Genomic DNA, 15,957 nt, shown 5'->3' on the forward strand with positions numbered 1-15,957 from the left:
TAATTGTTCAAGTATCCTACAAACCTTTTCCAATCTTCCTTTTTTAAAAAACTTTCTTCCTGGCCTCTTATTCTACGAGTTAAGTTTAGCCACTTCTGCATATTCCATCAATTTCATCTGCTATTAACATTTCAAACGCTGTATGGTCTACGCATTGCAAGAGGCAATATTGCGGCATGAAGTCAAGAAGAAAAGAGTCTTCTGGAACTCATTTTTCACGTGGGCCAAGCTAACTCTCTTCAATGAGGGTACACAGGTCAGAGTCACCAAAAGATTTGGGTTTAATTCTCAGTTCAGAACTGAATTTACTGGGCGGCAGCCCTCAGTAGCTAAGAAATACATATACTGTACTTTTCTGTGTATAAGACAAGGGGTTTTTATTTACTCTAAAATCATGTTCAAAACCGTGCCTCGTCTTATACAGTGGTGCCCCGCAAGACGAATGCCTCGCAAGACGAAAAACCCGCTAGACGAAAGGGTTTTCCGTTTTGGAGGCGCTTCGCAAAACGAATTTCCCTATGGGCTTGCGTCGCAAGACGAAATGTCTTGTAAGTTTTTCCGACTTTTTTTTTCCTCCCCCCCCCCTTTTCTAAGCCGCTAAGCTGCTTATCTGCTTATCCGCCAAGCTGATAAGCCGCTAAAAGCCGCTAAAAGCCGCTAAAAGCCGCTAAAAGCCGCTAATAGCGCTAATCCGCTAAGCCGTCAATGGGCTTGCTTCGCAAGACGAAAAAACCGCTAGACGAAGAGAATCGCGGAACGGATTATTTTCGTCTTGCGAGGCACCACTGTACATGGATAGTGAATGGGGTGGACGGGTGATTGGCTGCAGCTGTGAGTAGGAGCTTGTCAGCGATGATTGTTGGCTGCTAGAAGAGCTGCTTTGGATTGGCTGCTGCTTCTCTAATTGGGTTGGTGATTGGCTTCTGCAGCAAACACTGCTGTGGATTGGCTGTCGCTGCCGCGATTGGCGGCTGCTGTTCTGGGAAGCGCATGATTGTCAGCGGACAGCTTTTGTCAGTCGGGTAAGAGGGGTTTTTTTGCTGGTGGAGGCTCTGTTTACGATTGGCTGTCACTGTGGCAAGTGGGCAATTTTTGGCAACCCCCCCCCCAAAAAAAAAAGCCTGAGCCATCTCCCGCCCCCATATTTTCTAAAATTTGAGTCCCCAAAAATTAGGGGGTGTCTTATACATGGGGGCATCTTATAGACGGAAAAGTACGGCAGATAGCAAAAGCCAGGCGTCTGACTAAGCCTGCTGAGAAAGATGTTCCTCAGAAGTGTTTTGTGGGTTGGCACAGGCAAATATGGACCACAAAGAACAGATCTGGGAGCTGACAAGAAAACCTGTGTTATGAACTGCCCTGAGATCTTACCCACAAATCCTTTCAATGGGAGGCGCCAGGGATTATATTACCTGTGCTTTTTGTGCCACGTCCAGAACAAGCTGGAATTTTTCTGACACTGTTAGATCTTCCTTTGGAGGTTCCTGAAAGAAGACCAGAAACGAGGCAACAAGATTTTTTTACATACCCTTCACCTTTTAAGCAAAAATCAGCTTAGGGCAGCAGATTCGTGGCAACACAATGACTATGATATGCCTGTACTTGGGGCTCGCGTGACTGAATTTTCCACCATGCAAGCATTCTCTCCCCATAAAGAACCAGATGTCCAGTTTTCTACGGAAATATATCTTTTTTTTAAATGGAAGTGCATTCCATTACATGGACCACAAGCCTATAGTCTATACTCGGGATTGGGAACCTGTGGCCCTTCAAATGTGATTGGACTACAACTTTCATGAACCCCAGTTGGCATGGCCAATGACCAGGGATGATGAGAGCAGCACGGGCTCTTGGCTGAGGGCAGCAAAGTTTGCTTGGAGAACTGCCTCAGGGGAATTAACCTCCCCAGTTATAGACTTTCAGAATAAAGCAGCTCTGGAAAAGTATTTACAGTCATACCTCAAGTTACAGAAACTTCAGGTTACGTTTTTCTGGGTTGCGGACTGCCGAAACCTGGAAGTACTGGAACGGGTTACTTCTGGGTTATGGCAGTCACGCATGCGCAGAAGCGCTAAATCGTGCTTTGCGCATGCACAGAAGCGCCAAATCGCAACCCGCGCGTGCGCAGATGCGCCGCTGCAGGTTGCGAACGTGCATTCCGCACGGATCACGTTCGCACCCCGAGCGTCCACTGCAAAAGCCATTTTCTCATGACTCGATGCCTTCAGTGGTGTGTTGCTAAGTGCAATATTTGAGTTTTCAATGAAAAGCATAAAAGGAAGTTTGTGGCGCCACATCCCTGAATACTAATCATAAAAAGCTGGTAGAGTCCATTATTGCAATGAGCAAAATAGATAAAACGTATCTAGAATTATTTGGACTTACAATGGGCTCAGAAACTTCAGGCACAATACTCCACTGTATTCTCCACCCTCTAAAAATAAAAATAAAAATACTTTAATTAAACAGACTAGCTTTTCCATAAGGCTCAGTTAACAGAGTAAAATAATGCTTAAAAAAAGCAACTCGTGTGGGTAGCAGACAACATCTTTTCAGATCTATTTTAATTATTTCCCCCAAATGCAACCACCCAGTTTGTGTCATGCAGCCTCACAGAATCATATGGTCTTGAATATTCAAAAGACTGCCATAGATTACAAGTATGTAAATAATGCCTATGTTTGTTCTTAACCAACCAAACACCCTATCAACTACACAAAGCCATAATTAACATTAAAAAAAAACCCACACTCATCAATCCTTTGACAATCGGCAGTAATTATGGCATTGCAAGAACGTTCCTACATAAATAATATCCATTCTGTGTAGATTACTGCATTTGGCTTTTTAATTAGGGATTAGCATTCTGCTGGTTGTTAACAAAAACAAAAAAAAAAGATACTTGGCATTTTAGCCTTCTTGCGTGCAAATAAAACTAGCCCACTTCACAGGAGGGGGGTTTCATCGGTACAAAGTTCATCAGGAGCACAATGCTGGGTCCTGAATGTCCACATGGAACTGGGAACCCTGCAAGAGGTTCCATTCTGCAGACATCCACCTTCTCCAGAAGTGGAGAAGACATGCAAAAATGGAGATTCCCTAAGCACAACAAATGTGTGAAGAGGGCTTCAGGGACTCAGTGAACAGGATGAAATGTGCTTGCTGATGCTGAAGCAATTTCAGTTCCAGCACAAGTTTATTAGACCTGTGTTGATGTAAGAATCTGATGGCACACAGGCAGAAACTGTCATGTTCAGTTACCATGGGTAACAGAACTTTGAAATGAGTAGATTTGCATCGTCACTTTTCCTGCTTTTAGAATAATGTTCTGGGTGGGGTTATTGACTTGTCTCCAAAATCAACGTTCTGTAGAGTTCCCTTCCCTCTGCTACAACCTGTAGAGGAGCTGCAGTTGTGGCAAATTGCTTCTCCTTAGGAAGTCTGGCAGATGATATAGAACCACAGAATCATACGAGTTGGAAGAGACCACGAGGAGCATCTAATCCAGTGTTCCCCCAACTTGGGTCTCCAGCTGTTTTTGGACTACAACTCCCATCATCAGAAGGATCAGTGGTCAAGGATGATGGGAATCGTAGTCCCAAAACAAGTGACAAACTGAAACCTCAATACAGAAGAAAGTTGAGAGATTACCTGGCTATGAGGTAATTTAGGGATAACCTCAAAATTGCTAAAAATAAGAACATAGGAATGGCCCAGCCATGCCATACAGCATTCATGTAGATCTATAGACAGAAGAAGAAATAAAGAATTACAAAAGAAATAATAATGATGCTTTCATGCAATACCCATGCCGAAAACAATCTCCCAGGACATCTGTACTGATCTGAGATGAATCAGACTCTCTTACATTGCAATTGTATGCATATTTACCTGGAAATGAGTCCAGCTATGTTCAATGGGGTTTACTCCCAGGTAAACATGTATAGGAGAGATGGGGAACTTGTAGTGCAGTAGAATCTGCAGAGCCCTAATTCCATTCATCCCTGGAGTCTGAAAGGCTACAGGTTTCCATCAAATCAATTTATACTTTTGAACTGGCATCAACGCTCTGAAATCATGCAGACAGCCAAACATTTTCACTTGGAAACACACACACACACACACACACACACACACACACACACGGTATTATACTGACCCTACAAAGTGACATTCCTGCTTTTTCCCATTCTGTAATTAATGCCCCTTGAAGAAAATGCAGGTTTCTGACATTCTTTCAGCTTCCACGGCAACAAGCTCTCCTCACAAGCAGGCCCAGAACGGCTGCTCATTATCATGAAATGCCATTCCCTGTGCAACAATTTACCCTCTCAAAATCTCCATTGCTTCATTGAACTAATATTCTCAGTGTATTCTGAAGTCTGTGGTTACTTAAAGGCTTCTGCACAAAAATCGTGTAATTCGGCTTTGCTTGAACAATGGAGTGCAAGTGAGAATTGCAGATTAAAACTAGTTGCATAAAACTGGTATGTACAAGAGGCGGCTACCCTTGAAATACTCTCCCAGATATCTTAGGTGTCTAGAAGCAGGATAGTATTTCTGTTTTGTTTTGAGGGGAAAGACACATTATTCTATCAAGAGGCACAACCTGGCAGGAGACCCAATAAGACCCTGCAAACTCTTAAAAACCATGCCAAACCATATTCTTAAACCCACATTTAAAATATATTTGAAACAGGGTAAACCAGCCCAGGTGGTATTCTCCATAAAAGCTCTTTGTTAAAGTGGAAGACAATCTGCTCTCTCTATATTATCAGCCCCATCGTGTTCCTTTACGGATGTTAAGAGATGTTGTTACAGTAATCTGGAAAACTAGACACTACGAATGAACCAGAACAGCAAACAGGTAAAATCAGTGTATCTTTTAAAAATGGACAAGCATTGACAAACAGAGAAACTTTTGCAACTCTACACAACCGACACTCCAAGAGGCATGCTTGGTGTCACAACACACGACACTGTAATGCTGATTTGTGTATGTCATTCTGAGTGTTGTTGACTTCCAGGAATCATATTTATCAAGCCAGCTTAAACATTTAGAATTGGGTAGAGTTGCTTTCCCCCCTCCCCCAATAAACTGAGCGAAGTTCATGTCTGTAAGTTCACCTGAACGAGAAAGGACAACTTACAATAAAGGCAATAGCAGAAGTATAGATAGAATACCAGTCTGATAAGGCAGAAAGATTCTTCACAAAATTTGTGACGGGTTTGGCACCTCTCTCTAGGCAGAAGAGAAAATAAACATACTCTAAGCAGACAGCAATGCTTCCAAAGACATAATACTTTGAATTGGAAAGGGGAGAGGGGACCACCCACACGGGCCCAATAGTTGCCTGAACTTTTCAACATCCCTTTCCCTTGGGATTACAAGCAGAAGCGATGTGTGTCATTGACTTAGAATGTTTCCGCAGATAAGTGGTGTGTCTTGTTATTAAACACACTCTCCCATAGTCCTTATTTAGGCATGGCATCTTGCGGTTTCTAGGAATTCAGGAAGCTAAGAGCTGATCAACACACGCATCAGCATCACTCGAGTTATCGCTCTGTGAGCAGCTGCTGTATATGCAAACAGCCTCCCTGGGAAGGATCACACTTGAGGTGAAATAAGGCCATGTGGGGTTTTTTATCCGCTTCCCACATGCAAATCACACCTTCGTATTCTCCAGAGATGAATCTGCCCATATGAAGCTGCTTTCAGGTAAGGTAAAGGGACCCCTGACCATTAGGTCCAGTCGTGGCCGACTCTGGGGTTGCAGCGCTGCAGGGAGACGGCATACAGCTTCCGGGTCATGTGGCCAGCATGACTAAGCCACTTCTGGCGAACCAGAGCAGCACACAGAAACGCCGTTTACCTTCCTGCCAGAGCGGTACCTATTTATGTACTTGCACTTTGGTGTGCTTTCGAACTGCTAGGTTGGCAGGAGCAGAGACTGAGCAACAGGAGCTCACCCCGTCGCAGGGATTTGAACCGCTGACCTTCAGATTGGCAAGTCCTAGGCTCTGTGGTTTAACCCACAGGGCCACCCGCGTGCCTTCAGACTGCACCCTAATTTAGGAAAGGAATGGCACAGTAGCAAAATATTGTTTTGCAAGAGTTTCAAAGGCAGCTCAAAATATGGGCAGGACTGCAACCACACATCCTGGTCAGTCCAATTTCATCTCCATGCCTGTATTAAAAGGGGAGGTTACAAACAAGGGCAAAGGCTGCATTCTGGCCATTCTTGTGGCGTGAGATGCCTCTGTGTGAGGCCTGCAGAATTTCAGATTAATCTTAAGCAACTCTAATTCTCATATACTAAAAAAAACCAACCCCACAAACATTTGACTTGCAGAACTGGTCCAGCTCCATTTGCCTGATAAGGAGCTTTATAAAACTAGACTGAAGCCAGCACAGAAATCAACTCAGCGTGATCATTTTGGAATCGAAAAATAAACTGATTCTGCACAATGAGTCTTAATGGCTTGGCAAACAGTAACAGAATTATTTAACGATGGAACACTTGATTAATTAAACTTTGTTCCATAGTTAAGACTCATTGGGCAGAATAAATCAGAACAAGATCGCTGCCCCCTCTTCACCAGGCCCCTCGGCTCTTGTTCAGTGACTAGGTTTGGTGTGCCTATCCTTAACTCAGTTTCCCATGACAGCCGCAACATGAAACTGTGGTTTAATAGCTCCTTACAAGCTAGGATAAACCATGGTTCACTGACCCAAAAGCATGACATCTGAATTGGGCCTATGAGTCCAATTATCACTCTAGTTGTCAGATAAATATATTCAAGAGAGTTCAAGCTTCTATTTCTGTTCAACAGAGCACAACAATAAGCTACTATTGGGGAAACGTTAAGTTCTAGGGATTAGCTTGAGAGCTATTTTAAATTAGACAATTAATTAATCCTGTGAATTAGATACACTGCAAAAAATGAATATTCACAGTTGTCACATCATGCTTGTTACATTTTAGATTTCTGTAACTTTGAATATTAATAATATACTTTATCTAACTCCATGTTATATGTGACACTGAGGTAACAAAATTATATGGGTTTTATTGCTACAAGATCCACTTAAATATTTCTCAACACTGTTTGCATTTTATATACAAATACCATATATATATATATATATATATACGTAAGAGCAACGTTAGATACTTACTTAATCGTCTCATATTTTCTGTGAGCCTGGAAAATGAATAGTAGATCATATGATATGTTATCTTTGAGGGACAAACATATTTCTGTTACTACCCCATATTCAACACAGATTATTCAAAAATTGTGTGTGTTGTGTCAGAACTTCGACATGTATATTTTTATCCAATTTCAATGCTGCCCTTCACCTGAAAATCACAGAGCAGTTCACAACATAAAACTACAAAATGAGAACACAAAATACATTGAGAAAGAATGAAAGCAAAAACCAAAAACCCTCCTCCCATAAACACATTAAAAAAAGGGCATAGAATGCTAATCAGCCAAAACAAAAGGGCTGGTTAAAAAGAAATGTTTTGGCCTGGTGCATAAAGACATTCAATGAATGTGCCAGGCAAGTCTCCCTGGGGAGAGAATTCCACAAGCAAGGAGCCACCACAGAAAAGGCTTGTTAATAATAATAATAATAATAATAATAATAATAATAATAATATATTATTTATACCCCGCCCATCTGGCTGAGTTTCCCCAGCCACTCTGGGCGGCCCCCAATCGAGTGTTAAAAACAATACAGCATATTACACTGAACCTGGTCCGACTGCACTGGCCACCAATTAGTTTCTGGGCCCAATGCAAAGTGCTGGTTTTAACCTATAAAACAGATCAGGACCGCAATACCTTAAGGACCAGCCTTTCCCCAAATGAACCAGCTCAGACCCTACAATCACCACATGAGGTCCTTTCTGTGCGCCTCCTTCACAAGAAGTCTGGAGGATTGCGACCAACCCTGAAAACTATTGGTATAGGGCAGTATACACATTTAATAAATAGCAATAACACAAAAACAGACTTATTCTGCGGTAGCTCCCCGCTTGTTAAATGAGGCTCACCTGGGGCCTTTGTTACAAATCTTTAGGTGCCACGCAAAAACATTCCTCTTCTCCCAGGCCACTGAAGCAATCTATGGACTTTTAAACTGTGGGGCTTTTATTTTTTGTTTGCTTGTTATTATGATTTTTTGTGACTTTTTTTTTTACTGTAAAGCACCCTGTAATCCTCAGATGAAGGGCAAAATATGTTTAATAAATATATTTTTTTAAAAAAATAAAATGGCTAGAGAAATTTATACATGCTAGAATATCATTGAAATAAGTCACCGAGGTAAGTTTCACAGCTATCCTACTGAGTGTTTCCCACTCCCACCCGAAAGTTGGATTTCCCGAGCTCTTAAAAACAGCAGAATATGGAAAACCTGAGAGGGCAACACATTCTTCTCAATTTTGTGCAGATGCCCCATAAAGGGTGAGTGAACGAATCACGGCTACTCCACAGTTAATTCCCAGAGTGGAAGCAGCCTCTAACCCTTTAGCAATTGTCCCTGTTAATGTGTTTTTTCAGCAGATGGTATCATTCAAATATTTTTTTTTAAACTGATACTCCTGTGTGACTTACCTTCTAGCACTAAGTGGTTCTTCTGTTTCAACAGTGTTTTCTTCGGGCTGAAACCTGAAGTCTTCAATATATTCCCCAAATTTGTCATAGACCCACTTTTGAACCCGTGAACACATCATGTTGCTGCGTTTATCTGCCGATAAAAAACCAACGTTTTAGTTCTAAGAGGTCAGTTGAGTACAACATATGCAAGCTAAAGCAACCGTATTAACAGGTCTTCACCGTGATACGATGCCCTAGAGCCAATGGGGTATTGCTGGACTACAATTCCCATCAGTCCCAACTCCCATCAGCCCCAACCTGCATGGCCAATGGTCATGGATGAAGGGGGTTGTAGTCCAATGAGATATGGGGGGCCTCCTACAGATTCCCCATCCCTACTCTAGGGATTGAACTCTTCCATCGATGGAAGGTCTGGTCACATGATCAACTGGTCCCACCCATGACTGAATGTCACACACAGAGAGTCCAAAGAAGATTGGCAGATCAAGTTGACGGATTATGCCGAAATGGCAAAATTAACTGGGAAGCTCAGGAACCAAGAAGACGAGAAACTAAAAAAGAACGGGAAATGCTTATAATATACCGTATTTTTCCGTGTATAAGACGGTGCTTTTTGTTTTTAAAAATTAGGCAAAAAATGGGTGTTGCCCTATACACGGATAGTGAATCCACAGGGGAGGACGTGTGATTAATGGCAGCAGCAAGCAGGAGATTGGCAGCGGCGATTGGGCAGGTGACTGGCAGCTGTGGCGAGGCAGGCAGGTATTGGCAGCTGCGGCAAGTGGGCGGGTGGGCTGTTGGTGGCGGCGAGTGGGCAGACAATTGGCGGCTGCGTTGAGGAGTGTGATTGGCAGTGCCTGTCGAAAGCGATTGGCAGTGGAGGGCAGGCGAGTGAGTGATTGGCGGAAGTGACTTCCCCCCTCCCCCCCAAAAAAGGCTAAAGAACTTAATTTCTTAATTTTGGGTTAAAAAAAAATAGAGGTCATCTTATACATGGAAAAATATGGTATATACAGAATCACTGTAAACAGTTTAAAACATTAGCAAGATTCTAAATACACTTGTAATGTAATAGAAACTACAGATAATTTAGATGATGAAAACTTTGGAGAAGTACTGTTATGCAGATGAAAGTAAGAGGACCTATGGATGGGACGGGGAAAAGTCAGGCAATTCAGAGCAATCTCGATATGTATGACATTTTGATGTAAATTTATTCTCTTTTTTCTTTTCTTTTCGAAAACCAAATAATTTTTTTTAAAAAAAAAACACCCTAGTCTATTTATCTATCCATCTGAATCCTAGAGACTCATCAGTAGCAATAGCCTGGGGGCAGTTTTCAATGAGGAACCTGTCCAATAGCCTATAGCGGTAGCCAAATAGTTGGCAATATTGTGCCCTACCAGCCACGGATCCTGGCATCTTGCCCCAGTTTCGAGATTTGACCCTTCTATGATCCTGAAAAGAGGCATAAAAATATGCCTCTAAACCTATCCATGAGTTAGGTTCCCCAGAATGCAAAGGAGGCACAAATGCAGAGTACGATGCCATGGGGATTTCTCTAATACGGTTCCATTTACAGCACCAATTAAAAGAGGCCACAAGGCAGCGTATTATATGAAAGCACATTGGTAAACTGGGAGAGAGCGTCTTGCCTTGCAGGCATGCCTAGCAGGGTCAATACAGATTTCAGGAGAAACCATGGTTTGTGATAGCTTTTAGAACCGAAATCCAAATGGTTTAGGGTGGTGTTTCTTTTCAGCACAGAGATTTGTAAGTTTCACTTCCATCTCCACGGCACAGCAGTTTCTGAAGTCTGAGTTACCACGATGAAAACAACTTCTCAACTGTTACCATAAACTGCAGCTCGCAAAACGTTGTTCTGACTCAGAATTTGTCAGTGTAAACATCATGAGAAACCATGTTTTGATTTCCTTAACCATGGTTTGGTGTGATGTCTGAACTGAAACTCCGGGTGGCACAACACACAACAAAGCAGTCAAAACAAACATGATTCCATGGTATGAAATATCTTGTTTTCGCTTTTATTTTAATGCATATCAAATTTAAGCCGTAAAATTGAAGTTGCAAAGAATGTTTTCACCTTCATCACACCAAAGCAAGCCACCTCTTAAAAGTTTCAGGCGCAATCTATTTTTTCCTATACTTTCAAATTTGATTTTAGAGAGCACAGTAGGCAGGGAAAAGGGTTTTGTTCCAAAAAGCAGTGGGAACATATTTCTTAAGGCTTGCATAACTAGTGTTTACAGAGAAAGCAAGTTCTAGAGAGAATAACACATTAAAAGATAGGAAAAACAAAAAAGGAAGCAGCTGTAAAAAGAGTATCACAGGAAAGAGCACAAGATAGGAATTTAAACAGCTTTGCACTACAGCTAATTTAGAGGGGGGAACTTGAAGCAATAACTCATCCATCAATCCGCACAGCAGTACGTAATAAATCTCAGGAATCTGGGATGTGGGAGGTACTCTGATGTACTTTGCAAGGATAATGGATCTCCCCATTTTCCAAAGATCATTTGTGGAACCTATTCTTCAACAACTGTCTATCGCCAGCCAACAAAGTAGTAGCATGGAACTCATAGAACAGTATCTGCAAACAGAGAGAATTACATTTTCTGCCACATCAGAGGTTGGGAACCTCCAGACGACAGACCAACTCTGGCGCACTACAGGGTGCAGTTTTGGCCCACAGAGCCAATGCTCCACCATCACACCCGTCTGATGATCAGCTGGTGTCACCGAACAGCATCAGCTGATGCGCCGGGCGTGGTGGGTTTCAATCCTGCCTGGTGCAGAGTTGCCTGCAGGGAACATGCTGGCAAAGCAGACTCCTCTCCCCACCAAGTGGGGTCAACTTTGGCAGGTGGACAGTCACCAGCTGTCAACATTTTGCAGGTGACTGGCAAGGTGAGTGTTCCCGCCCACCTGTCAAAGTTGGCCCATGGAGTGGGGAGATACAGAAGTGGCCCACTAGGCCAAAAAAGTTACCCACTCCTGCACTAAAAATATCTCCTCGCAGGTTACACTCTCTCTCTTCTGGCCAATCTCTCTAGGCCTTTCTCTCTCACACGTTCCTCTGGCTCAGGTGAAAACCTGACCAAAATCCCTAAGCCAGGTGCCTAGTGCGTTTTGTTAGAAATTAGCCAGGTGCCAGGCGCGTTTCACGACGGCACTTGTCCAATTGTGACCACATGGAGATCTCTGGATGCAAGTTTGGTGATTGGAGAAAGCAAAATGTCACTTGGAGAAGGATCTGAACTATTTACCTTGAAGATTGAATTTGTCTCATTCTGGATTCTTTCAATTGATGTTTTAATGTGCTGTGAACCAGCGCGGGTGGCACTGTGGTCTAAACCACTGAGCCTCTTGGGCTTGCCGATCGGAAGGTCGGCGGTTCGAATCTCTATGACGGGGTGAGCTCCCGTTGCTCGGCCCCAGCTCCTGCCAACCCAGCATTTCGAAAGCACGCCAGTGCAAGTAGATAAATAGGTACCGCTCTGGCGGGAAGGTAAATGGCGTTTCCGTGCGCTGCTCTGGTTTCGCCAGAAGCGGCTTAGTCATGCTGGCCACATGACCCGGAAAAACTGTTTGCGGACAAACAGCGGCTCCCTCAGCCTGTAAAGTGAGATGAGCGCCGCAACCCCAGAGTCGTTCACAACTGTACTTAACTGTCAGGGATCCCGTTACCTTTTTTTAAACCATTTTGAGATTCTCTCCCCCCCCCCCTTAAAATACAAAGCATCATTATAAATAATGATGATGATGATGATGATAAAGGTAAAGGTACCCCTGCCCGTACGGGCCAGTCTTGACAGACTCTGGGGTTGTGCGCCCATCTCACTTAAGAGGCCGGGGGGCCAGCGCTGTCCGGAGACACTTCCGGGTCACGTGGCCAGCGTGACATCGCTGCTCTGGCCAGAGCCAGAGCCAGAGCCAGAGCCGCACACGGAAACGCCGTTTACCTTCCCGCTGGTAAGCGGTCCCTATTTATCTACTTGCACCCGGAGGTGCTTTCGAACTGCTAGGTTGGCAGGCGCTGGGACCGAGCAGCGGGAGCGCACCCCGCCGCAGGGATTCGAACCGCCGACCTTTCGATCGGCAAGCCCTAGGCGCTGAGGCTTTAACCCACAGCGCCACCTGCGTCCCACGATGATAGGTAAAGGTAAAGGTACCCCTGCCCGTACGGGCCAGTCTTGACAGACTCTGGGGTTGTGCGCCCATCTCACTCAAGAGGCCGGGGGCCAGCACTGTCCGGAGACACTTCCAGGTCACGTGGCCAGCGTGACATCGCTGCTCTGGCGAGCCAGAGCCGCACACGGAAACGCCGTTTACCTTCCCGCTGGTAAGCGGTCCCTATTTATCTACTTGCACCCGGAGGTGCTTTCGAACTGCTAGGTTGGCAGGCGCTGGGACCGAGCAGCGGGAGCGCACCCCGCCGCAGGGATTCGAACCGCCGACCTTTCGATCGGCAAGCCCTAGGCGCTGAGGCTTTAACCCACAGCGCCACCTGCGTCCCTCCCCCCACGATGATATCTCATTGCAAAAAGCAACAACAACCCAGTGCCCAGACATTCCACCGTGGCACCCGGAACCTAGGTTTAAGGAGCCATTTGGCAATTAGATTATATCTGAGTTTCTAACATTGTCCCTAAGAGCCCTAGTAATGGGTCAAAAGGTACCTGTTCCGTTGGCTTGTGTCTGTGCTTTTGGGGGTTGTGGAGGTGGTGGTGATTCTTCTGTTCTGCAACAAGACAAACAAACAAAAGTAGTAAGGTAAGCATAGCCTCTCCCAATTCACAAAAACAAATGAGTATGTATTTCATATGTGTGTTGGTGTATCTTCATATGTGTGTTGGTGTATCTTTATTGGCTTGCTAGAAGAGGAAAGATAACAACAACAACAACATGATTGAAAACATTGCATGACCCCAAATTAAAAGTATTATGCGTTGTCTGTCTGAACCTTGAAGTCTCCTTATTTTGAAAACATAGCAGCTGTGAGGAACCTCAGAGAGCAGTCATTTCCCATCTAAGTGCTAAGATCTGAGAAAAAGGCTCTCTTGTCCCTGATCTTAGCGCTGTGGTGTTGTTTAGTACTGAGATTTGAGATAAACCTCTGCCTGCTGTCACTTGCGGTCTAAGAGCAGGCAGGCACTTATCTCTAATCTTAGTGCGAAAAGCGCAACAGCGCTAAGATTGATGAGAAAAATGCGGTCTGCTTTTGCAGTAAAAGGCAATAAGGTTCTTCCTTTGCATCTCAGCTTGAACTTAAAGAAGAATCTTCCTTTGCAGCTATGACTTGAATAATAACCATAAAAATAACAACAATAATAATAATTTATTATTTATACCCCACCCATCTGGCTGGGTTTCCCCAGCCACTCTGGGCAGCATCCAATAAAATATTAAAAATACAACAAAACATCAAACATTAAAAACTTCCCTAAACAGGGCTGCCTTCAGATGTCTTCTAAAAGTCAGATAGTTGTTTATTTCCTTGACATCTGATGGGAGGGCGTTCCACAGGGCGGGTGCCACCACCGAGAAGGCCCTCTGCCTGGTTCCCTGTAACCTCACTTCTCACAGTGAGGGAACCACCAGAAGACCCTCAGAAAAGGACCTCAGTGTCCAGGCTGAACGATGGGGAGATGCTTCTTCAGGTATACTGGGCTGAGGCTGTTTAGAAGATGTACCCTTCTAAGTATCCCTCATCAAAAAAACTAGACAGACAGATATGGAGCACACCATATAAAATAGCATGCAAGCATTTGAAAAGTACATCCGATATCCAAGGTAAGCAGGGGAAATTGCTGTATTTCTCCCCCACCGATTTTCAGCACTGTAGACATGAGATAACAGCAGCTTCTTGGCAAGAATCAGACTGAATATTCACGTATTCACCAAATGCTTAATGTTCTACGGTGAAAACTTTCACAAAGTCCCTGGTTTGGCTCCACAGTGCTGAAACAAGATCCTGTCAATCAAAAAAACCCATGTATGTTCTGTGAAGGCAGACAGGTGCTCAGACCTGGCTACCTGGGAAGCGCAACATCATGCTATGGGCAATTTCTATTGCTTCCCAGCACCGCTGAAAGAAAATAAAGCATGGAAACAGAGAAGGCAGGGGCTGCAATAGGAGGGGGAAATGGAGTTACAGGTGACAGTTGCGGTTCCCAGGTTAATAGGCAGCTGGGAAAAGGAGAAAAAGGCAGGCACACTGGGGCAAAGTGGTGGGGCTAAACCATGAAGAAAGTTTGAAATAGGGAGAGGCAGTGGGTCGTTCTGCATCCCACTCCCCAATTCTTCCTGGAGAGCCCAGTTGTTAGCCTGAAGCCTCCATTATACACTTTTAGGCACCAGGCAAAAAACATTCCTCTTTAACCAGGCCTTTGGCTGATTAGACATCCAGTGCCCTTTTAGAATGTGTTGAGGAGGGGGTATTGGGTTACTTTTGTTTTTATTATGCATTTTGTGTTTTTAGAGTTTGTGATTTTATGCCCTGAAATCTGCTGGTACAGGGCAGTATAACAACAACAACAACAACAACAACAACAACAACAACAACAACAAACAACAACAACATACCTTTATTGTCAATGTACAACCTGTGTACAATGAAATTACAGTGGTGCCTCGCAAGACGAAATTAATTCGTTCCGCGAGTCTCTTCGTCTTGCGGTTTTTTCGTCTTGCGAAGCACGGCTATTAGCGGCTTAGCAGATTAGCGCTATTAGCGGCTTAGCGGCTATTAGCTGCTTAGAAAAAGGGGGGGGGAGGGAAAAAACTCGCAAGAACTCGCAAGACGTTTTTGTCTTGTGAAGCAAGCCCATAGGCAAATTCGTCTTGCGAAGCACCTCAAAAACGAAAAACTCTTTCGTCTAGCGAGTTTTTCGTCCTGCGAGGCATTCGTCTTGCGGGGCACCACTGTAACAGAGCCTCCCCCCCCCAAAACACTCAATCTCATTGCACTCTGTGTGCTTGTCGCACAACACACCAACCTCGAAAGTCAGTTGCACTATATTATTTTCCATTCAGCAGCCTAACAGCTCACGGATAGAAACTGTTTTTTAGCCTGTTGGCACTTCTTATACTTCTATATCTCCTGCCCGAGAGTAGAAGATTAAAGAGGTGCTGGCCAGGGTGTGAATCGTCCCTGAGAATTTTTCTCGCTCTCCTAAGGCAACGATCCCTTGCGATGTCATCTAGCGGGCTCAGGGAACAGCCCATGATATCATGTGCTGTGTTTACCACCCTCTGTAAAGACTTTCTGTCCATGGCTTTCAATACGACTTACCACACTGTGAT

The 15,957-nt window shown here is 44.2% G+C and overlaps 1 protein-coding gene across 7 annotated transcripts in view; it reads right to left on the bottom strand.

The window, feature by feature from the left end:
• Positions 1–15,957, bottom strand: part of GRAMD4 (GRAM domain containing 4) — a 109,110-nt gene that overhangs the window by 19,433 nt on the left and 73,720 nt on the right. For all 7 annotated transcript variants that reach the window (XM_079994223.1, XM_079994219.1, XM_079994220.1 and 4 more), the window contains 7 exons: positions 13,332–13,393; positions 8,629–8,761; positions 7,181–7,206; positions 5,151–5,242; positions 3,652–3,743; positions 2,386–2,434; positions 1,413–1,484 (listed from right to left, as the gene is read on the bottom strand). In XM_079994223.1, coding sequence (XP_079850349.1) covers positions 1,413–1,484; positions 2,386–2,434; positions 3,652–3,743; positions 5,151–5,242; positions 7,181–7,206; positions 8,629–8,761; positions 13,332–13,393 — 526 coding nt within the window. The remainder of the gene's footprint in view (positions 1–1,412; positions 1,485–2,385; positions 2,435–3,651; positions 3,744–5,150; positions 5,243–7,180; positions 7,207–8,628; positions 8,762–13,331; positions 13,394–15,957) is intronic.

The sequence above is a fragment of the Podarcis cretensis genome (genome assembly GCF_951804945.1).
Source record: "Podarcis cretensis genome assembly, chromosome: 10".
NCBI lineage: Eukaryota > Metazoa > Chordata > Lepidosauria > Squamata > Lacertidae > Podarcis > Podarcis cretensis.